The sequence below is a fragment of the Panthera uncia genome (assembly GCF_023721935.1).
Source record: "Panthera uncia isolate 11264 chromosome A1 unlocalized genomic scaffold, Puncia_PCG_1.0 HiC_scaffold_17, whole genome shotgun sequence".
In the NCBI taxonomy this organism is placed as follows: Eukaryota; Metazoa; Chordata; class Mammalia; order Carnivora; family Felidae; genus Panthera; species Panthera uncia.
Window position 1 is genome coordinate 127,725,177 of NW_026057577.1, and position 23,147 is coordinate 127,748,323.

At 36.7% G+C, this 23,147-nt stretch overlaps 1 protein-coding gene across 6 annotated transcripts in view; it reads left to right on the top strand.

Moving 5' to 3' along the window:
• Positions 1-23,147, top strand: part of DROSHA (drosha ribonuclease III) — a 126,179-nt gene that overhangs the window by 41,772 nt on the left and 61,260 nt on the right. For 5 of the 6 annotated variants that reach the window (XM_049648241.1, XM_049648240.1, XM_049648243.1 and 2 more), the window contains 5 exons: positions 1,060-1,134; positions 11,455-11,624; positions 18,551-18,675; positions 20,311-20,410; positions 21,841-21,948. In XM_049648241.1, the coding sequence (XP_049504198.1) occupies positions 1,060-1,134; positions 11,455-11,624; positions 18,551-18,675; positions 20,311-20,410; positions 21,841-21,948 (578 nt within the window). The remainder of the gene's footprint in view (positions 1-1,059; positions 1,135-11,454; positions 11,625-18,550; positions 18,676-20,310; positions 20,411-21,840; positions 21,949-23,147) is intronic. The other variant, XM_049648244.1, reaches the window with a different exon arrangement.

Sequence of the window (23,147 nt, forward strand, 5' to 3'; positions counted from 1 at the left end):
ATTTTTGAAATACCCAGGGAAAAGTATATTATTCATAAGAACAGTTGTTATCATTTGATGTGAATAAGTTCTTATTTTAATACAGTTTGACAATGTTCATTAGCTAAAATTACCATTATCCATTATCTGATGATACCTCAGAAGATGATACCAGTTACTATGAGTAACTACCTTGATTTATGTACACTAGGGAAAATCTCATTAGTTAATATTTTAAATTTATTGACCTTTACTGTAATAAACTTCTTCTAAGATGACAGTTTACTAAAACAGAATTTTGGTTAGCCTTCAAAACACACACATACACTTTGAGCTGTATCAGTTTAAAATTAGTTCTTTTTAAATTTTTTTTTTTTTTTAACATTTATTTTTGGGAGACAGAGTGTGAATGGGGGAGGGACAAAGAGAGGGGGAAACACAGAATCTGAAGCAGGCTCCAGGCTCTGAGCTGTCAGCACAGAGTTGGACGTGGGGCTCGAACTCATGAACTGTGAGCTCATGATTGCTTAACTGACTGAGCCACCCAGGCACCCCCAAAATTTAGTTCTTAGATAATTGTTCATTCCTTTGGAAGTATCTGTATTCCATCAGTCATTGACTTACCTAATTTTAAAACAGTGTATTGATGGATGGCTTTTCAAACCAAGTTTTTAATGGCATTTCTCTCTTTACCCCCCCAGTTGTATTGATTAAAGTAGAACAGAATTAAAATACAAGCATATTATATCATGCAGTAGTTCAGTTATAACAAGTCTTTATATTTTTGGATTTCTAAAAATAGCTTTCCTGTACATGTCATATACTAGGTATATCCTTGGGGCCTTTATTCTCCTCTGACTTTGGGGACTCCCCTAACTGCAGTCTTCATTGGGTGTTTGTGGCAGTTACCACATGATTGATTGAGCCGTTGGGGAGAAGAAGGGATCGTGTTTTTTATGTCCCTACTTCTCTGGTGGTGTTTTGTTGTGGTTGTCATAAATCTTAGGAATTAAGTCGCAGCGTTTGTTTTCTAAGGCTGTTTTATTTATTTTTTCTTTCCTTTTCACTTGTTTGCTTTAGGCCCTTTGTTTGAAGACAGTCCTCCCTGCTGCCCAAGATTTCATTTCATGCCACGGTTTGTGAGGTTTCTTCCAGGTAAATCTTTTGGCTTGTCAGTGACCCAGTGTGATAGTGCATCTGAAAATAAGCCTGCCGTTCTCCTTTCAATCTTTATGGACAACTTCCCATCTCAGATACTGTTAATTATCTACTTCTTAGGTCAGGAATGAAATGTAAAATTACACATTCTGATTTGTACCCCTGTATAATATATGATAACCCCAAATTAGATGAGCAGTGGACAAGCGATTTATAAATTTTGAAGATCTAGATAAAATATCATGCAAGTATTAAAATTAATATGGGAAAACTATGACTCTAAAAAATGCATATAGTTAGTTGGAAAACAATTGGTATAAAATTTTATATGCACTATGATTATAACTAAGGCAAAAATTACTGCAATAATAGGTATATTAATATACTGTATTATAGGTGGTTTTTTTCCTATTTTTTTTGACACATGCTTTTATGCATTTTATAGTGAAAAAAGAAGTTATTTTCTCACTAAGTAAGTGTATTACTTTTTAATTTTCATTTATTTTTTTATTTTAGACAAAATACGAGTGGGGAGAGGGGCAGAGGAGGGGTGGTGGCAGGGTGGGGGAGAGAATCCCAGGCAGGCTCCATGCCCAGTGTGGAGCCTGATGTGGGGCTTGATCCCAAGATCCAGGGATCATGACCTGAGCCAAGATCAAGAGTCAGACGCTCAACCAACAGAGCCACCCAGGAGACCCTTTAATTTTTTTAAAGCAGTATTTTAACTTTTACATTTTTTTTTTCAAGAGTCCAGCTATGCGATATGGTATTCTATTTAGCATTTTTAAAAATGGCAAGGTTTTCAATGAAATCTTTGGATGCGTTTTTGTTTGCAAAATCTTTACCTAAATGAATTCATCCCTAGAATCTCCTTGTGGCGTCACACTTTCTGGTGACATCTTTCTATTCCTCCAGCCTCTTATGCCCTAGTCTGTTTGCTTCTACCTGAATCTGTCTTCCCTTTTCTCCCTGTGTGGAGCCACCTTTCTTTGCCTTCTCTCTTCAGTCTTGTGCTCTGATGTCTATCTCTCAGCTCTACTGACCTCAGCCCCTTGTGCTAGCCACCAACCTCCATTGAAATATCAGTTTGGCCATTTGCCTTTTCTTGTTCTGTATATGGGCCACTCAGTGATACTGGAGAAAAACAATTAGCTGCTGCAATAGATCTGTGGTCTACAGTTTCATCTGGGGAGCTTTTCAGAGTGTAAACTTTCTGCCCACATCTGCATATCAGCAATTTCAGGAGGTCAGCCCTGTGTTCATGCTCTCCTTCTCATGCCTCTTGTCCTCCTGGGTGCTGGAGACCTTGCCTCCCCATGCCTCAGAACCCTCGTATGAGCCTGTCAGACCTTGGTCCATTCACAGCCTGGCTTTGCGTGGGCGCCCTACCCCCTCTAACTCTGTCCCCACCCCCTTGCAGCTGCTGATGCCAAAGCTATCCTCCCAAAAACCACATCAGTTTCAGTCTCTTCCCTGATGTGGTACCTGGGCTCTTGACCCTCTCTTCTGTGTGCTGAGCTCTTTTCGCTTTCCTCCTAGCTCTCTGATTTGTCTTTTATGGCTTTTGTTTCTTGTCTACTCATTCTAGTTTAGATTTTCCTCAGGATTTTGTCCTTGATACCCTTCCCTTAGTTGAGACACTCAGTCACAATGGCTTATTTTTATTTTAGAGTAGCGTTACTTATATTTTTGGTATTATTGTTAATGCTTATTTTATTGGAAAGTTTCATTTGGAAAATGCATTCAAAAGCTTTTCTCCTTTGTACAGCTGGTTTTATTTTATTGAGAAGTCCTTTTTTCTTTTCATGTGAATGTATCTCTGATTTTATAATGGAACTTTAGCAACGAACTTATTAGAAAATGGTGTTAGAGTGAGCTTGTTGAAAGCCTTTCCTTTCTCTATCTGTCTGCCTCTAGGCACTTTATAACCAAACAAATTCTAAGAGAAAGTGGACAGTTTTAAAATCATCTTAAAGAAAAATCTTATGTCAGATATTTACTTTGTGGGATTTGAACTCTTACAAAATGTTTCCTATAACTATGTAGGGATAACATTTAGTTTGTCATAAAGAAAAAGGTCTATTGATTTGTTTTTAAGCAGGATTTACTTTTCCTTGGACTTCCTTTTGGAAATATATATATATTAAAAAGCCCTGAAAGATACAGAAAAATATTTAACATATAAAATGCATTTTGGTATTGGGTGGCAAATTATGATTGATTTGTTTTCCACAATACGATTTCATTAAAATCTTTTAGAAAATGGTGAATAAAAAACATTTTAATATATATTTTTATTGTTGTTTGTGCAGAGGCTGTTTCTACATAGTTGTCATCATACTAATGTATGATTTGCATCCTAGTTTTTACTAATTCATTGAGTAGATGGATACTTTTAAAGAATGTGGTATATAGTACCAAATTTCTTCTCTAAAGAATAGCATCAGTTTATGCTGCCATGAAAAATGCATTATTAGTCATCTTCACATTTTGGACCCTCCCTCCTTTTTTCTTCACTTCTTCCTTCCTTCCTTCCTGTAACTTCATGGGGCTAAGGAGTAAGCAGTGTCTGTCTTGTATCAGTGCTAACATACTACTTGGCACATAGCAGGGACTCAATAAATATTTGTTTACTGACTTTAATTGATCACAGTAGTGCCTTAGTTAATTATTCCTGTATTTTGTTACTAATAAGAGTGAATGTACTTTCAAATGTTCTCTGGTATTGTCTCTCATTTTTAAAAATAAAATTTTTTTTTTTTTTAATTTTTTTTTTTCAACGTTTTTTATTTATTTTTGGGACAGAGAGAGACAGAGCATGAACGGGGGAGGGGCAGAGAGAGAGGGAGACACAGAATCATCGGAAACAGGCTCCAGGCTCCGAGCCATCAGCCCAGAGCCTGACGCAGGGCTCGAACTCACGGACCGCGAGATCGTGACCTGGCTGAAGTCGGACGCTTAACCGACTGCGCCACCCGGGCGCCCCAAAAATAAAATTTTTAATGTTTATTTTTGAGAGAGAGAGTGACAGAGTGTGAGCGGGGGAGGAGCAGAGGGGGGGGGGGGGGGAGAAGGGGGACACAGAATCTGAAGCAGGCTCCAGGCTTACAGGGCTCAAACCTATAAACTGTGAGATCATGACCTGAGCCAAAGTCGGATGCTTAACTGACTGAGCCACCCAAGTGCCCCTTGTATTGTCTCTCATTTTTATTTTTATTTTTTTATTTTATTTATTTTATTTTTAAAAAATTTTTTTTCAACGTTTTTTATTTATTTTTGGGACAGAGAGAGACAGGGCATGAACGGGGGAGGGGCAGAGAGAGAGGGAGACACAGAATCGGAAACAGGCTCCAGGCTCCGAGCCATCAGCCCAGAGCCTGACGCGGGGCTCGAACTCACAGACCGCGAGATCGTGACCTGGCTGAAGTCGGACGCTTAACCGACTGCGCCACCCAGGCGCCCCTGTCTCTCATTTTTAAAAAGTAAACCGTTGAAGTATAACACAAACACTGAAAAATGCCCATATCATAAATATAAGACTTCAGTGAATTTGCACAGTGAATATGACTGTGTACTCAGCACCCAGATCAAGATTATCAGCATCCAAGATCCCCTTTGCAGTCACCTCCCTGCTCCTCAAGGGTAACCTCTGTTCTGACTTAAAATCACCATGTTAGCTTTGCTTGTTTTTTAATGATAAAAGCTATAATTGTGTGTTCCTTTTTATTTTTGTCTTATTTTGCATTAAGAGTTTTTGAGACACCTGTTATACTTAACTGTAGTTGGTTCATTCTCATTACTGCATAGTATTATATGGTATGACTAAGATATATTCAACCTATCTGTGATTGATCGGCACTTGGGTTTTGTCAGTTTTGGGCTCTTTCAGATACCATACATATGTTCATCGTTATACTTGTACATGCCTTTTGGTGAGTGTGTATTTGTGCTTTCTCATTGTGGATATATACCTAAGAGTGGAATAGAAGTTTTGGTTGTGTTTATATTAAGCTTTGTAGATAATTTCTAACAGTTTCCCAAAATGGTTGTTTCATTTTCCATCCCCACCAGTAGTATTATATGACCTTTCAAGTTATTCTGCATTCTCACCAACACCTGGCATTTTTCTTTCTTTTTCAAGTTAGCCATTTTGTTGAGTGTTCAGAGGTATCACATTATTGTTTTAATTTTCATTTCCCTAATGACTTATGAAATGGAGCATCATTTCATATATTAACTATTTGGATATTGTCTTTTGAAGTGTCTGTTTAAGTCTTTAGCTTATTTTTCTACTCAGTGATGTCTGCCTTTTTCTCATTTATTTGTAGGTATATAGTATATGGATTATAGATGAGACTTTTGTGAGATGTATAGATTGCTAATACCTCCTCTGTTGATTGCTTTTTAATTATCTTAATGGTGATTTTTGATGAACATAAATTCTTAATTTTAACATAGTCTATACCCAATTTTCCTTTTATGCTTAGAGCTTTTTGTATCTTGTTTATGAAATCTTTGCCTATCTTAAGGTCATCGAGATACTCTCCTGTATTTTCTAGAAATTAGATCTTTAATATGTCTCAAAATTTGTTTCTCTAATTGGTATAAGAATCAAGATTCCTTTTTTTAAATATGGACATCCAGTTGACCCTGCACCATTTATTGGAAAGATCATTCTTTCTTCACAGAATTGAAGTGTTACCTTTACCCTTTATTGGCTCAACTGTGTGTGTGTGTGTGTGTGTGTGTGTGTGTGTGTGTGTGTTTGTATGTACACAAATAATACAAAAGTGTGTAAAGCAAAAAAGTAAACATCCCCTTCTAGAAGGGTGAAAATGAGTAGGTGCTATAAATGGTTTGGTTTGTATTCGTTTTAATCCATATAGGGAAAATTATGCTTTTCTTCTTCAAGTGGGATAACACTAAATATGTTATACAGCTTGCCTTTTTTTACTTGACTATTTCAGACATCCGCTATAAAAATACATTGCCTTATTCTTTAACACCTTCATAGCATTCTGTAGTATGAATGGACATTAATTTTTTGGACAGTTCCTCTAGTGACGAATATTTTAGAGATCTCTGTTCTTTTCTCCAGTACATATGAATACTTCAACAATAGTCTTGTACATCTTCTATGAGCTAGAGTTCTAGAAGTGAAATTATTTGTTAAGACAGTATGCACATTTTAAATCTAGAAAGATGTTGCCCACATGTTCTCTAGAAAGGACATAATAGGTAGTTCTAACCAACATTTTTAACAGTATCCTTTTTCTATGTATCTGTCCACATTGGATATTATGTCTTTTATAGTTTGTCTATCTGACAGGCAAAATGTAATCTCATGGTGATTATCTGCATCTTACTTGAACTCTTATGAGAAAGAGCAGCTTTCATATATTTCAGGTATTTCATGATCCTCTCATTCTCATTTACTTTTCATTTATATCAATTTATTATATCTAATTGACAGTGTATCAGTCATCATAATTTTTCTTTAGTTCCCCAGTTTACACAGTTTTGAAGACAGTGGTTTCATTTGCTCCATACAGATTTATCCAAAATTAAGCTTATAGTTTAAAACCAAGGATTATTTAATGCAGGCCAGTTTACCAGGAGTCAAATCACAGAGCAACTAGTTTATTGAGATTTTAAGGATTTTCTCAAGTTTTTGTTTCTTTCCAATCCCTACCTCTACCGTTGGTAGCCAGACTATTGATAAGAGCTCTTCTTGAATTAAAGGTTTTATTCTTGCTCTACCTGGGGCCAAGGCAGGGTATAACTCAAGACAGGAAGCTGTACTTCTGGGAAACCTGGTCATTGCTTACATCATCACTGTAGTAAACCCTCGGAATTCCTGAATCCGTTTTGCAAATCTGTTTATTACCTTGCAAATTGATTTCTGGAAATTGCCCCATTCTGGAGAAGCAGTTTTCAAGGCATGGCTGAGAGAGAGCCAGAGAGGGAGACTATCTCAAAATTCCCAGGGGGCCAAGTGTAGTGGGATAAAAACATCAATTGATATAGCATCTTAATATGACTTTCTATTTGGAGAGTGATTTTTTGAGGGGGGAGTTTAGAAAATACCTGTTAATACACATTTTCAAAAGTTGAGATTATGTGAAGACATGTTAGCAGGAATATACAGGAAACATAATAATGCAGTTATACAGTTATTCTCCATGTAGGAAAGAGGAAGGTATTTTTATAGTTCTTAAAATAACTATTACACCATTGAAAAATACTTGTTTAACCAGCCATATTCTTAACACAGATTCCCTAACAAATTGTCCCCCCCCCCCATATAAATAATCAAGCAATATAAGCTGAGAGAATTGGGTCTCTGAGAAACAGTTTATAAAGTCTGTCAGTTCGTTAATGACTGTCCAGATTCATTCCCCGAAACACAAACTCCAGTTCTTCCCGAATAATGAGCCGTTGTCACAGCTCCAGTCCCAGTGCTGGCAGAATTCCTGCTAACCTTAGCTTACCCGCTCTCATTTCTCATTTATATCATGTCCTATTTATCTCAGCCAATGAGATAAAAATTACTTCCTAGCCCTCAGTGACATAGTTCCATAAATCCCCAACATAAACATGTAGCAAAACAGACAAACCAAAAGAGCCAATTCATTAACATTAGTAAATTCATGGCAGTCTGTGAGCAAGTGGCCATGTTATTTATCTGCTTCAGAAAATCATTCCACAAGTATTTATGGAGTGACTTTTTTACCGGGCTGGGTGTGAGGGATGCAGCCCTTGCCCCGCAGGCTCTGGCAGGACTCTGGTCTCATCTTCCTTTTCTTACATTCCACAAGGATTGCGCCCCAGTACTGGACCTGGAGTAGTGCCTTGATCCTCCCCTGGGTAAAACTTTCATCTCCGGTTATCTGTCCTGAGTTTCTGCTTTGTCACAGTGGTAAATACCTATCTTTTTAGGTGTTAGTTGCCATTTAAAATATTTAGCAGGTTTCAGCATGGATTTACAATTTCTCCTTCAGCATCACCGACTTTGCACCGATGTGTATGTTTTTACATGGCTCTAGTTTTGATGCTGCTATAAAGCTCTCTTTTCTCATTAGCAGCTTTGTATGTGAACTAGGTAAAAGCATTCTTAGGAGCATTTGGTGGCCTTTTTTCTTTATCTTGCTGGTATTCTTCTAAATTGGGCTTTGCCCTTGGTTTGTAGGCTCAGGTATTCCCCTCTTCCAATACTTTTTGTTTTTTTAGACTTTTTGCTTTAAATTCATAGCACTTAGTCTATTTCATTGCTGTTTTGTTTTGTTTGTTTATTTATTTATTTTTAAATTTACATCCAAGTTAGCATATAGTGCAACAGTGATTTCAGGGGTAGATGCCTTGATGCCCCTTACCCATTTAGCCCATCCCCCCTCCCACAACCCCTCCAGTAACCCTCTGTTCTCCATATTTAAGAGTCTCTTATGTTTTGTCCCTTTCCCTGTTTTTATATTATTTTTGCTTCTTTTCCCTTGTGTTATCTGTTCTGTGTCTTAAAGTCCTTATATGAGTGAAGTCATATGATATTTGTCTTTCTCTGACTGACTAATTTTGCTTAGGATAATACCCTCTAGTTCCATGCTCGTAGCTGCAAATTCTATTTCACTTCTCTTTGCGGGGCTAGGAAGTCAGCCCTCCGTAACTGCTAGTAGGGAGGTTCTAGTGCTCTTTTGTATACCTGGCGTTGCACGTATTTGCTCCTTCCACCGTACCCCAGTCTCCCCAAATAAAATCTGAGTGTTTTTTTCTAATCCTTAGAACAACACTCTCCACCTTCCTATGGCATCCTGGGCTTCTGTTGGATCCTTGTAGGCTCGGAGTTCTCTTTAGGGGTACTACCAAATGTAGAGATTATGAGCCAAATATTATTTTGTTCTTTTCTTGGTTCCTGGTGAATCTAGTCAGTGTGGTAGTTCTTCTCGGGGCTCTCTAGTGTTCCTTTCTGTCTGCTGTTCAGTATGTATACACATGTAGCATACATCAGCATATTCTGGTTTTAAAGTTCTCTTGTCCATCTGTTTGCCTCAGACCCCCTGGAAGTAGAGACCACGGGGGGCTCAGACAGAGAGGCATTGTGGCTTTGCCGGGCTCCTTAGCAAAGAGGGGAACATCATGGATTGAGGAAGACATCTTATATGCAGGGAGATTGAAATGTTTTTTTGGGACAGACTCTGAGAAATATGCCCTTAACAGTGGAAGTTTGTTAATCAAAGGTGACTCTTGGATTTAAAGCAGATGTTTTGTCATGAGGCATAAAAAGATTTCGCTGCTGTGAGCAGTATTCTGAATCAGTAGGTGGAGCATGTCCTCATGTGGGTTGATTGTATTTTAGTCACTTCTTGGACTTTTTCTTTTTTCTTTCTTTTTTCTTTTTTGGAGACTCTATCTTTGATTAAGGGAACTCTGTTTTCAGAATGCTATCTATGAAGATTCCTCTAGGAACTGTTGTGATTAATCATTATTAGCTTACATATATGTCTTGAGGACCTGGAGCTTGTGTTTTTGTTTGTTTTTTTCCATGGCTGTGACAGGGGACCACTCGTAGTGCCTGGCACATAATGGTAAAAACCCTGCTCCCTTGTGAGAATAGAATGCAGAGCTCTTAGTGTGCTCTGTAAAAGCTGTGCAAGATCTGACTTCCCTGCCACCTCTTCCGTACTCTGTTCCTTACTTCACTCCATCCACGGTGGCCTCTTTGCAGTTCCTAGAACACATCGGTCCCGCTTTCCATAGGACTTCTGCTGTTTTTTTCTGTCTGAGACACTCTTCTCCCAGATTGCTGCATGGTGGGTTCCTCTGCTTCTTTCTAGTCTTTGCTCACATGACACCTGTTTGAAGACTCGTTTCCTGACCACCATTTTAAATACAGCCGTAGTGCCTTGCCCATTTTGATTCTGCTTCACGGAAGAATGTTCATCTTGACCTGCTCTGTCATGTAGTTGTTTTTTATGGTCTCTTTCCCTTCTCTGGAATATAGGGGGTTTTAGCTGTTTAGGTCACCATTGTGTCTCCAGGGTCTAGAAGAGTGCCTGCTGCATAATAGGTGCTCAGTAAATACTTACTGCATATAAGCAAGTATTTAGTGAATGAATGCATGCCTACATATATAGTAGCTCTAGAGCAGCAATGCTGTCCAGTTCCATAACAGCATCTGAGATTTAAAAAAAAATACAGATCAAAAAGGAATTTTGATCTTTACTTTCTTCTTTCTCAGATGTGTAATCCTGTCCAGGCTGTTATCTCACAGCAACTTATATAAAGATCTTTTATCCTCTTTCTAGTAACCCAAATTCCTTGGGTACCACTAATCCCTCTAGCACAAATAGGACACTCTCATCTGTGCCCACCCATCCCCATCATCTTGGTCCCCTTGTTTCTCCATGAAGTGTTTGGCCCTATGTTGCAGTTCCTAGCATATCTCCTGACCTGGGGAGGGTGGTCATTGTTCCCCATACCTTCAGACCTCTTGTCCTTCCTTGGGTCGAGATTAGGCAAAGAAAAGGGGTACAAGGTGGTTGCATACATTGGTCAAGAAGTTAAGCCCAAAGAGACGGCAGAAGCATGTGAACACAAAATTAATGGCCACATTATATTAATGTCTTTGGTTCATCAAGTACCAGATTAATTGGCTCTTTCCAAGGTACTTTAATTATATCCTTTGTTGTTTTTATGCTCTGTACTTGGTAATATATGCTTCTGTAAGCCTCAGAGTACTTGGTATTTTTTCCGTGTACTAACTCCATAATGATCTTCATGATATTAGTACAGGCTTTTTAGTGCTATTCATCACGGCAGGTGCAGCACATTAGCACCAAAAAATTAGACCATAATGCAACAATAGCTTATTGGAAACATCCATAAATACCTCATAAAAGCTTAGAATTTCCTTAAGACAGTAACATCACTTCTAAAGAGCTTTCATCTGTTACCTTAGAAGGAATGATAAAATATTTAAGACATAACATAGTTCTGTATATTATAAACTGTGGCTCTTTATGCTAGGTGGTTTTAAATTTATTTAGGTAGGCACTTTTTTTATATTCATGCCTCACAAATGGAGCCTTTTATCATTTATAATGTTGTTGTTGCCATTTTAGTAAATGAGATGGTTTATGAGCACTGTTCATCAGTGAAACAAATGGCTTTTGTATTATTTGGCACCTGGTTAAACAATGTAAATTCTAAATTTCTTTTTTATAAATGTCCTTTTTTCCCCTTATTGTTTTGTTTTTCCTTATTCGGCTGATGATTGGCTGTTAAGTAGCCTTATTTTTCCCTCTCTTTCCACTCCTACTCTAGATGGAGGAAAGGAAGTGCTGTCCATGCACCAGATTCTCCTTTACTTATTACGGTGTAGCAAAGCCCTGGTTCCCGAAGAGGAGATCGCCAATATGCTTCAGTGGGAAGAACTTGAATGGCAGAAATACGCAGAAGAATGCAAAGGCATGATCGTCACCAACCCTGGAACGGTATGTTCTGGTGCTTTCACGTTCTGAGACTGAATTACATGTTCTGAGACTCTTTCCAGGTTTGAATGTTGACAAAAACAGTAACAAAACATTTTAAAAGTTTTAAGTATTCATTCTTGTCCTTTGAATAATTTTCCCTTTTTTAAATTTCATTTTATTTTTTTAATGTTTATTTATTTATTTGGGGGGGCAGAGAGAAAGGGAAACAGAACCCTAATCAGGCTCCACACTGTCAGCACAGAGCCCATTGTGGGGCTTGATTCCACAAACCATGAGATCATGACCTGAGCTGAAATCGAGAGTCAGGTGCTTAATGACTGAGCCACCCAGGTGCCCCAAGTAATTTTTCCTTTTAAATATTTAGTAAATAAAAAAAAAAATTGACAAGGTAGTCATATTGAGTAGTAAATTTCTCTGATTAGTAAATTTTGCCCATTATGGAGAATTTAAAAGTTTTTAGATATGTTCATATCTGATTTTTTTCTGAGTATAAAAGTAACATACTTCACTATAGAAAATTAAGATAATAGAGAAAACATCCCAGAGAAGACAATAAAAGTTATCCATGGTTCCATTTTCCAGAGATATTACTATTTACTTTTCTAACCTCTTTAGAGACTTTCATATTGTTTTAAAACAAAATTGGCATCATACAATTAAATATTAATATTCAGATGTTTTTCTTTTCTTCCTCTTCCAGAAACAACCACAAAATTAGTTTTTCATAGTCTTAATTTCTTTATGAGTATAATTTGAAAAGGCTCCTAAGTTATTCAATTTACCCCCTATTATTGGACACCTAGGTTGCTTCCAGAGTTTTGCTGTCACAAATAGTGCTGTAGTGAATTTGTATATGCATGTATAAACACATATATACATAAATATGTGTGTATCATTGATTATGTGTCCGTTTAATATTTTAGGAAGAAGTCCCATAAATGATATTAGTAGGCTGAAGATATACACATTTTAAAAAGTTTTTATTTATTTATTTTGAGAGAGACAGAGAGTGTGAGCAGGGGAGGGGCAGAGAAAGGGAGAATCTCAAGCACACGCCGCACTGTTAGTGCAGAGCCCGACAGGGGACTCAAACTCATGAAACTGTGAGATCATGGCCTGAGCTGAAACCAAGAGTTGGATGCTCAACTGACTGAGCTACCCAGGAGCCCCTGAAGATACGCACGTTTTTAAGGCTTTTGATACATGTTGTAAATTGCCTTCTAGAAAGGTTCTAAAATTTGCACTTTGACCGGGAGTATATGAGCATGCCCATGTCTCCATATTGGTTATAGTGTACTAGTTTAACAAAAATACTATCAATTTACCCGGGGGAAAAATTATGTAGTTCAGTATGTATTTTGGTTTCTAGCAAAAATTGGTATTTTAAATGTTTCTTGGCCTTTCATGTTTTCTTTTGATAATGACCTATTACTATCTCTTGTCTAATTTTCTTTTGTGATACTTGTCCTTTTTCATTGATCCTTTGCCATACTTATTACCAATATTTCCCATTTCTTTGTTTCTTATTTTTTTTTCTAAAAATTAGCCTGTAATGTTAATTCTTGAAGTAAAAATGAAAATATTAAGAGCAGAAAGTCAAAAGTTAAATAGATTCTCTTATAAAGAAAATACTCTTTTGTATATTTATATGAATTAAAAGTTTTTTCTCTAAAGTATGTTACTGTAATCATAAAATAATTATATATTGGCTTCTTATCAGGATAAAGTTTTCCAGAAATGGAGAATTAAAATATTTTTATGTAAAGAAACAGTAATCTATTTAAACAAAGCTGTTGTTTTTAAAAGGCTGCCAAATTGTTTAATAGCCTTGATTCATAAAAATAAAAACTCTGGATCAACTTTTTCTAGCATGACAGTAACATCTGTACAGACAAAATGTTACTATTTACAAATCAAACATTCCAGCTAATACTGATTGTTTCAAACAAATTTAGACAGTGAAAGTGCTTAATAAAAATATGTTTAAACATAAAACTTGTTTAAAACTTAATCATACAGTTTTTACAATTACATTGTTAGGCCACATAAATAATTGTTAAAGTAACTCTAAAATCTATAAGTCATAGCATTATGACAATATAACTGTGAATTTGGTTTTTCTTCTTAAATAGTTGCATTAATTTACATTTCTTCTGCCAGTTTTAAAGTGGGGTCAGAGGATGGGTGGGGGTGACGGTGGTGGGAGACACACCTTTTCATCTTGGTGGGTCTGCCTGAAGAGTCTCATGATCTGTAGTAGACACTTTGGGAACACTTTCACCCTGGGGCTTCCTTCCACAGAATGGTTAACATTTCCTAAAATCCTAGAATCAGTTGGAAAGCTTTTGAAAAAGTAAGAATGCCCTGACTGTCCCCACCCATATATACTTCAAGTATGGGGCCCAAGGATCTCTAGTTTAAAAAAAAAATCCCGCAGTGCTTTTCTGATTCATCCATTGCTTGTTTTTGAGCCAAAGGCATTGAGGATATTTACTCCATTGCCATGATTATCATTTAGCTCCTTTGTTGAGGGACTACTGTTTGAGCTAGGTGTTAGTGAAGTACATAGATTATATATGTTGTTTGTCCGGGCACAAACTCGTGGCATAGCCATGTGAAAGTAGTCTGCGATGAATTGTTGAATCAGTGGACTAGTCAGTCGAAAAGCCAATCAAGAAGGCCTGTAGTTTCAGGCGGGATCCCTGGACCAGGCTGCCAGGGATACTTCATAAAGGCTACAGGGAGGTCTTTAAGGAATCGAGAAATTGTAGAATTTATTGGCATGAATAAATTCATATACTTGGAAGGATAAATGGCCAGTTTTGAAGATAATGAAACCAGATTAATCAGGATGAAAGGTTTATGTTGGGAAGTAATCAGAAATAAATTAAGAAAGATAAGTTTGGGTGCCAGACTTGGTGACATGTTAAAATTAATAAAAATATGTTTAAAGGAGGAAAATATTCTGAAATTCAGTATCATGGAAACATCATTTCATTATATCTTTTGCGAATAGAGCAGAGTAGATATGGCATCACATTTTATCCTCTGCAGTGCTTGCTTTGAAAGATTACCCAGTGGTAAGAATATTGGAGACTTTATTAAATTTTTCAAGCCATTATGGTCACATTAAGTACTTTATTGCTGCAGAACTTAAAAGAATTAATCTCCCTCCTGAGGCACTTTGCCTCTGCCAGGGAATACTTTGGTCATTAGCAAGAACTTTTTTTTATTCTTCCTCAAAGCTGGTATGATGGATATTGTAGGGTGTGGCCAAAGTCTAGAACTTATTTCATCTTGCCCCTCTGTAAATTTAGAGATGCTATAGATATTTTAAATCACAATTTCTTTGGTTGATGCCATAGCATGGTGTTTAAAATCATGAAAACATGAATAATTCACTGGCATTTTCAGTTGTGCGATTCCTCTTTTAAAACTGTATCCTGCTGCTTAGATATACAAAATCTCGGTAACATTTCTTAGACATAAATAACATGTTGCTACTGATGATGGGCGTTTAAATAATTTCATATTAGGTTACCTGTTTCTAGAAAATCTTCTCCAAGAAGTTTATTAATTTTGAGAGCAGAGTTCAACTTTTCCAAATACTAGTGAACTTTTGACTGTTAAGTGACATTTAAATATTCTTTTAAAACTTAAGTATACATTGTTTTCTAATCAATGTGTATGAATTTACACAGATGTATTTATTTTGTCACTTACTTGGATTTGTCAGATGGCTGAGTGGGGCTACAATTATGGGTAGGGTAACCAGCTTGTTTCAGTTGCTGGGGGTTTTCTCAGTTTTACCATTGAAACCCCTCTGTCCTGGTTAAACCAGGCCACCAACCAGACTCTGACTGTGGGCATTGCTGTATGGCAGAACGAATCTTATTGGCCTCCACGTGGATCAACTCTGTGGCATTTGGCTCTAAAGCAGCTGAGTCAAAGAGTTTAGTTTCTAATTAGGGACTGCTGTGAGAGCTGGATTATAAGCAAGGAGGTTATATAATAGCTTTTACCATCTTTTCACAAACTTCACCTTTTAGGATGAAAGAAAGGTATTTCACAAACAGTATGTTGTTAACTGAAGAAGGAAGCACCTGTTCACTTCTTCCTGTATTAGAATAAAAAAAATGAGGCTTCTATTAAAATTAAAAAGTGTTCTCCATGGACATAATGAGAAGCTTAACCATTTGGTTTTTGTACCACCATACCTTCTATTTTAAAGGTGTAGAATTAAAGGAATACATAAGATCGGGAGTAAGACAAGGATGCTCACTTTTATTCAACATGTATTGGAAGTCCTACCAGAGCAGTTAGGCAGGAAAAAGAAATAAAAGGCATCCAAATTGTATGGAAGAAGTAAAACTGTCACTATTTGTGGATGATATGACTTTATATATAGAAAACCTCTAAAGGTTCCACCAAAAAACTGTTAGAACCAATAAGTGAATTCAGTGTAGTTGTAGGGTAAAAAAAAATCAACACATAAAAATTTGTTGGATTTTTATATATTAACAGCAAACTATCAGAAAGAGAAATTAAGAAAACAGTCCCATCTATAATTACATCAAAAGAATAAGACACCTAGGAGGAAATTGAAACTAGGAAGTGAAAGGCCTGTCCTCTGAAAACTGTAAGACGTTGATGAAAGAAATTGAAGACACAAATGAAAAGGTGTTCTGTGCTCATGGATTGGAATTAATATTATTAAAATGTCCATATTGCTCACAGAAATCTGTGGATTCAGTGCAACCCCTATCAAAATTCTAATGGCATTTTTCACAGAAATAGGATAAACAATCCTAAAATTTGTGTGGAACCACAAAAGATTTTGACTAGCCAAAACAGTCTTAAGAAAGAACAGAGCTGGAGGCATCATGTTCCCTGATTTCAAACTATACAACAGGGCTATAGTAATCAAACAGTATGGCATTAGCAAAAAGAAAAATAGACACAATGATCAGTGGAACAGAATAGAGAGCCTGGGAATAAACTCCTGCATATATGGTAAATTAATTTATGACAAAGGAGGCAAGAATATACAATGGGGAAAGGAAGTCTCTTCAATAAATTGTGTTGGGAAAACTGGACAGCCACATGTGAAAGAATGAAATTGGACCACTACCTATGCCATATGCAAAAATTAACTCAAAATGGACTGAAGACTTGAATGTAAGATCTGAAACCATGAAACTTACAGGGGAAAACATAGGTGGAATCTCTTTGGCATTGGTCTGGGCAATGATGTTTTCGTACCGGACTCCAAAAACGCAAAGGCAACAAAGGCAAAAGTAAACAAATGGAACTACATCAAACTGAAAAACTTGTGTTCAGTGAAGGAGATCATCAACAAAATGAAAAGGCCACCTACTGAATGGGAGAAGATATTTGCAAATCAGATATCCAATAAAGGGTTAATATCCAAAATATATAAAGAACTCACACAGTTCAATAACCAAAAAACCCAAATAATTTGATTAAAAATGGACAGAAGATCTGAATAGACATTTTTCCAGAGAAGATACAAATGGCCAACAGGCATATGAAAAGATGCTCAACATCACTAATCATTAGGAAAATGCAAATCAAAATCATGAATTGTCACCTTGTACCTTTCAGAATGGCTATTACCAAAATGACAAGAAATAACAAGTGTTGGTGAGGGTGTGGAGAAAAAGTAACCCTTGTATACTATTGGGAGTGTACATTGGTGCAGTCACTGTGGAGAACAGTATGGAGGTTCCTCAAAAAACTGAAAATATACCACATGACCCATGAGTTCCACTTCTGAGTATTTATTTGAAGGAAACAGAACCACGAATTCAAAAAGATATGAACGTTTATGTTCTAGCAGTATTATTTACAGTAGTCAAGATACGGAAAAAAATCGGTGTTCATCAGTAGATGAATACACACACACAATGGAATAGTGCTCAGCCATAAAAAAGAATAAAATCTTACCATTTACAACAACATGAATGGACCTTGATGGTATTACCCTAAGTGAAATAAGTCCCAGAAAAAGACAAACACTGTATGATTTCCCTTACATGTGAAATCAAAAAACAAAATGAATGGACAAAGCAAAGCCAAACTTAGATACAGAGAACAGATTGATGGTTGCCAGAGAGGAAGGGGAGTGGGCAAAATGAGTGAAGGGGATCAAGAGGTATACACTTTCAGTTATAAAATATATAAGTCATGGCGATGTAATGTAAAGCATAGTGAGTATAAGTCAGTAATACTGTGTTGCATATTTGGAAGTTGCCAAGAAAAGATCTTGAAGGTTCTTATCATAAGAAAAAATTTTGTAGCTTTGTATGGTGACAGTTGCTAACTAGACTGTGGTGATCATTTCATGGTGTATACAAATATTGAATTATTATGTCCTATACCTGAAACCAATATAATGATATATATGAATTCTACTGCAATTTAAACAAAAGAAAGGAAAAAACAAGGTACATAGAGAACTAATGGAAAAAAATATGGAGAGAGGCATCTGTGTACCCTGAGTAGAAGTAAGCCATTCATTTGATATGTGAAATGAAACACAATAAGCCAGCACATTTCTTCCCTGTAATGTGGAATATTTCCCCTGTGTCTTTAGAGAGGTTAAGGAAAAGTTATATCTGACTAGGTGTCCTTTTAAAAGTTTAATTTTTAAAGGTTTCTATGTGGACTACAAAAAAGGACAGACTCATTGTTCATTATGCCAAATGGCATAGACTCATTTACAGGGATGACATTATAGTTTTTATATAGAATAGCTGCTATGATTAAAGTATTTTAAATGACATTTTCCCTTGGGGGATGAGGCTTTCCCAGAAAAAAACCCGATTAATTTCTTCCTTACTTAGGTTAAAGTCAATATTGAAAGTCTTCTTATGGGAATAAACGGCTTTGATTTTTCTCTCTAGAAACCTAGCTCTGTCCGCATTGATCAACTGGATCGTGAACAGTTCAACCCTGATGTGATTACTTTTCCGATTATCGTCCATTTTGGGATACGCCCTGCACAGTTGAGTTATGCAGGAGATCCACAGTAAGATATTTCTCAGTGTTTGTCATAGCCAATTTCACCTTCTACTAACAGCTGAATTAGCAGAGGAATACCCTTTAGTGGATGCTTTCTTTGTAAAAAATTAAGACCTGAAATGAGCCATGTTTCCAAATTTAGGTTATCAAATGAAACACGTTTTGGTAGCTCCTGAAGAATTATCTTCTCTATTGATTTGACTGTAGGTAATTATTATTCAATAGGATTATCCTTGGCAGTTTTGGTCAACATGAGTCCTGTATGTTTTTAACCTTTAAGGAACTTTTCCTTTATTCATCATTATAATATTTATTGTTATTATTATTATTTACTTTTCCAGTGTACTCTAGAGGAAAGTAACACCATGTTGGTTCCTAGCACTGCCGGATTTATGCAGAGTTCTATTTTGGGAGGCATCTTAATAAGCTCAGGATCCTATGCAAAGTCAAAGGTTGTGTTCTAAGGAGAAGGCATGACTTCTGACTCTTAGAATTGATGTTACTTTCCACGTTTGAGTTTTTCCAACTCGCTTGTTAGTGTTTTTCTGGGAGAAGCTGAGGATGTGTGGGAATAGAAATAGTTCCATTATATTCTTCAGAAGTGTTTGGATTTCCTACCTCGTTAAACAAACGAAAAAATGGTTTCCTGACTTAATTTTTTTTTTTAAGGATTCATAATGGGAGAAAAGGGCATGGGAGATTTTCAATTCATAAATACAATTCTGGCTGATACATTAGAAGAGGCTAAAGGGTTTTGTTCTTTTTTTCCCCCCTTTGGATAAAAGTATGAAGCAGTGAACCAGGCACTGTGTAAGTACTTCTTTCTTTCCTCCATTCTCTAAAAAATTGTTACCAAAAAGGAGAGACCCAGCTAAGGCCAAGAAAGGAGCAGTTTGAATATGACAAAATTCTTTGAAAGTCCCTTCTTGTCAAAAATGTTAGTAGAATGTGATAGGCTGTCGTGGACTCTCCGATGGCAGGACTGTGTGCTGCTAAAGGACCGCATTTCTCTTCATTCCCAAGACGCTTTAACAGGATCCTTTACACTGAGCCAGCTTATCCCATATTTGGCTGCAACAAATAAGCTTATTTTTGTCATGGTAAATACAAATTGGTGCACACCATTCGTCTTTTTCCTTCTCCAGTGGAGAAATGGAGACATCTGTGTAGCTTGGGTATTGGCATGGATGGGGTTCTCTTTTCTAATATTCTCCAGCTTTTATTTTCAATGTAGGCAGTTCAGAGACCGACAGTATCCTTGTTAAGTAAGGGATCTTTCTTTCAACAACCTCAGAAAGTACATATTTAAATAAAATAGGTAATGATGAGAAATGATACATATTTCTGTTGGTTTTTATGTTTCTTTGGAATTCTTTCCAGAGAGATTCAGGCATATAGTGACACCTCATTTTCAACACAGACTTATAATAATGAACTTAATTACTAGGTTCCAGATGACTCTTGGTCATCCTGCCCCACTGCCCCCAAATCATATCCTTCCTTAGAATGAAGGTTTGTTACCATTAAGGATCTCCAAAAGAATGTAATTTATGATTCAGCAGGCCTATTAAAACAACTGGTTTTATTGCACTTCAGATTCTCATACTCCTTGTCTGAGATGTCTGTCTGTCCTTTTCCTTAGGTACCAGAAACTGTGGAAGAGTTATGTGAAACTTCGCCACCTCCTAGCAAATAGTCCCAAAGTTAAACAAACTGACAAACAGAAGCTGGCACAAAGGGAGGTTGGTATCAAATCCTGTTCTGTGATAAATGATGATGTGCTTCAGAGTTATTTCAAGATTATTGCATTGCACCATTCTTCTAGAATAAGGTGGAAAAACACTTAAAAATATCATACTTTTTCCTCACATTGGTATATAGATTGATTTTCTTTTCCATCTTTCAGTATCTAAGCATTTTCCCCCTAAAAAGGCCAGTTTCTTCATGGATTCCTACGATTGGGAATAAATGTATCTTTTAGAAATTTTCCAAATTTTAAAACTTGCTAGGTCAGTTTTTTATCATTAATTAGACTGCATATAGTACAACGTGGGTCTTACTCAAGTTTCTTCATCTTAAGGTTGTAAAAGATTATCTTCCATATGTCTGTTAGTTTAGTAGGGTGAACTTCTAAGGTTTTATATCCCAAATTCCATATTTTTTACTAATGGGTAGTATTATCCCTGTATTCCAGGATTATTTATGTTTTAATTCTTAATTCATAATTTTAAGAATAAGTGGATTCAATGTCAACATAGATTTTATCTCATTGAAGTTTTATTCTGCTTTGGTAGTATAAGAGAACCAGACTTTGAAGATGGGAAAAGCGTTTGCATTCTGGTCTTGTCCACTTCCTGTGATTTGAGCCAGACATCTTCATTAAAAAGGAGGGAAACAAGGCTAAGAGAGGCTGACTCAAATTTCTCTCTGTTGGTGGACCCAGGGAAATAGGTGCTTGTGTGGACTTCTGAAATACTCCATTGAACTTTCCCCCCAATGGTATTTGGTCTGTGGTAGGCACTTAATGGTGGGAGTGGTGCAGTAGTTGTTGTTGTGAGTTCCTGTGAGATGAGTTCCTGTGAGATTCTTATTGAGTAAGCATACAAATATAAAATTATTTTTTATAATTAGTTTTTTGAAGGGAGGTAAAAGAGTCTTGCAAAGTCTTGATTATGTCTTGCAAAAGTTTTGAATCATTGTCTTTTTAAAATAAAATGTACCCCTGCAAGAGTTTTTGTAAGGGTTTTGCAAATTAGAAGCAACTTTTAGAATTAGGTGGGTTGCAGGTTAATTTACTGATTGTCTTTCTTAGATGTAAATGCTTAACATAAGGCTTGATATAAGTATAATTTTTACATGATGATTTTAAGTCCCAAACATCACATTTTGTTTATCAGTACAAGGTCATTTTTTACTTGAACTCACCAGAATAGTCGATTTGGTTTAGATTTTTTTTCTTATGTAGTTACCAGGAAAGACCGACTTACACCCAAGGCTTTGAGGATCCTGGCCTTCATTTCAAATAAAATATTGTAATTTGGCATAAAGAGGTTTGAATACCTGAATATAAGGGTGATATTCAGTGAATCCAGCTTATAGTCTAATGCTTGATGTTTGGCTTAATATTACCTTACAACTGTCAGGTTACTTATCGTAATGAGTTCTTTTTTAGGAGGCGCTCCAAAAAATACGACAGAAGAATACAATGAGGCGAGAAGTAACTGTGGAGCTGAGTAGTCAAGGATTTTGGAAAACTGGCATCCGTTCTGATGTCTGTCAGGTGATGACGCCTCTGAGAACACAATTATACCTATATATCTCTTTTTTTAAAAGACATCTGCCACTGAAGTTTACCTAATATCTATGAATTTCCGTAGAACATACTGTCTTATAGCTAAATGGAACACCAGCCATAAATTGTTTTCTGTTGTTTGGGTTTTGTTTTTGTGTCCATTTTCATGTTGTCTTGTTCAGTTTTGTGTGTGTGTGTGCACGTGTATGTGTGTGCCACTGCGTGTGTACACGTGTGCATGTGCGCAGTGGTGGGCAGTTACTTAGTAGTACTAAATTCTGTCTCTGCATGTTGAGTGAAGGCAAGTCTGTTCTTGAAATGCCCCCGCCTGTTCGCAGCACCTGTGTGGGTGCTTCTGAAAAGAGCTCCAGCAGCTCTACAGGCAGACTCCTGAAGGTGGTGTGTACAAACTTTCCAGACGGATGACTCAAACTTATACTTTAGAGAATTGAAGGCATTAATGAACAGAACCAGTGTAAATTTCATATTTGAGCCAAATGATAATTGTTTTTGATGGGTGAACTAATAGAAGAACAATTCAGCTATATATGACTGTCTCACTAGTAACTATTTTTGTTTTCCCTATGAGTGGAATTTATACCAGATTAGAGATTCCTAAAACCGAGCATCTCCCTGGGCTCTTCACTTGATTCTTTTGTTATGATTGGCACTGGTTATGCTCCATGGGAATTACAGTAGCAGAAATGAGTACACAGGCAGGGATCAAGTAATGTAGTTCACTGTGTTCAGGCTTTTGGAAGAATACTTACAGGCTTCCACTTAATTCTGTTTTTTTTTTTTTTTTAATTTTTTTTTCCAACGTTTTTTATTTATTTTTGAGACAGAGAGAGACAGAGCATGAACGGGGGAGGGGCAGAGAGAGAGGGAGACACAGAATCGGAAACAGGCTCCAGGCTCCGAGCCATCAGCCCAGAGCCCGACGCGGGGCTCGAACTCACGGACCGTGAGATCGTGACCTGGCTGAAGTCGGACGCTTAACCGACTGCGCCACCCAGGCGCCCCTTAATTCTGTTTTGATGGTAGTATATATTGTAGTCAGTTCAAGCAGTCTTAGGAATTTATTTCATCATAATGAGGTTTATTTTTTCCTTAAGTCGGTGTTGGCATTTAATTATTATATTGAACAGTGGGATTTAATCTTATCATTAAATGTATTGCTGTGTAAT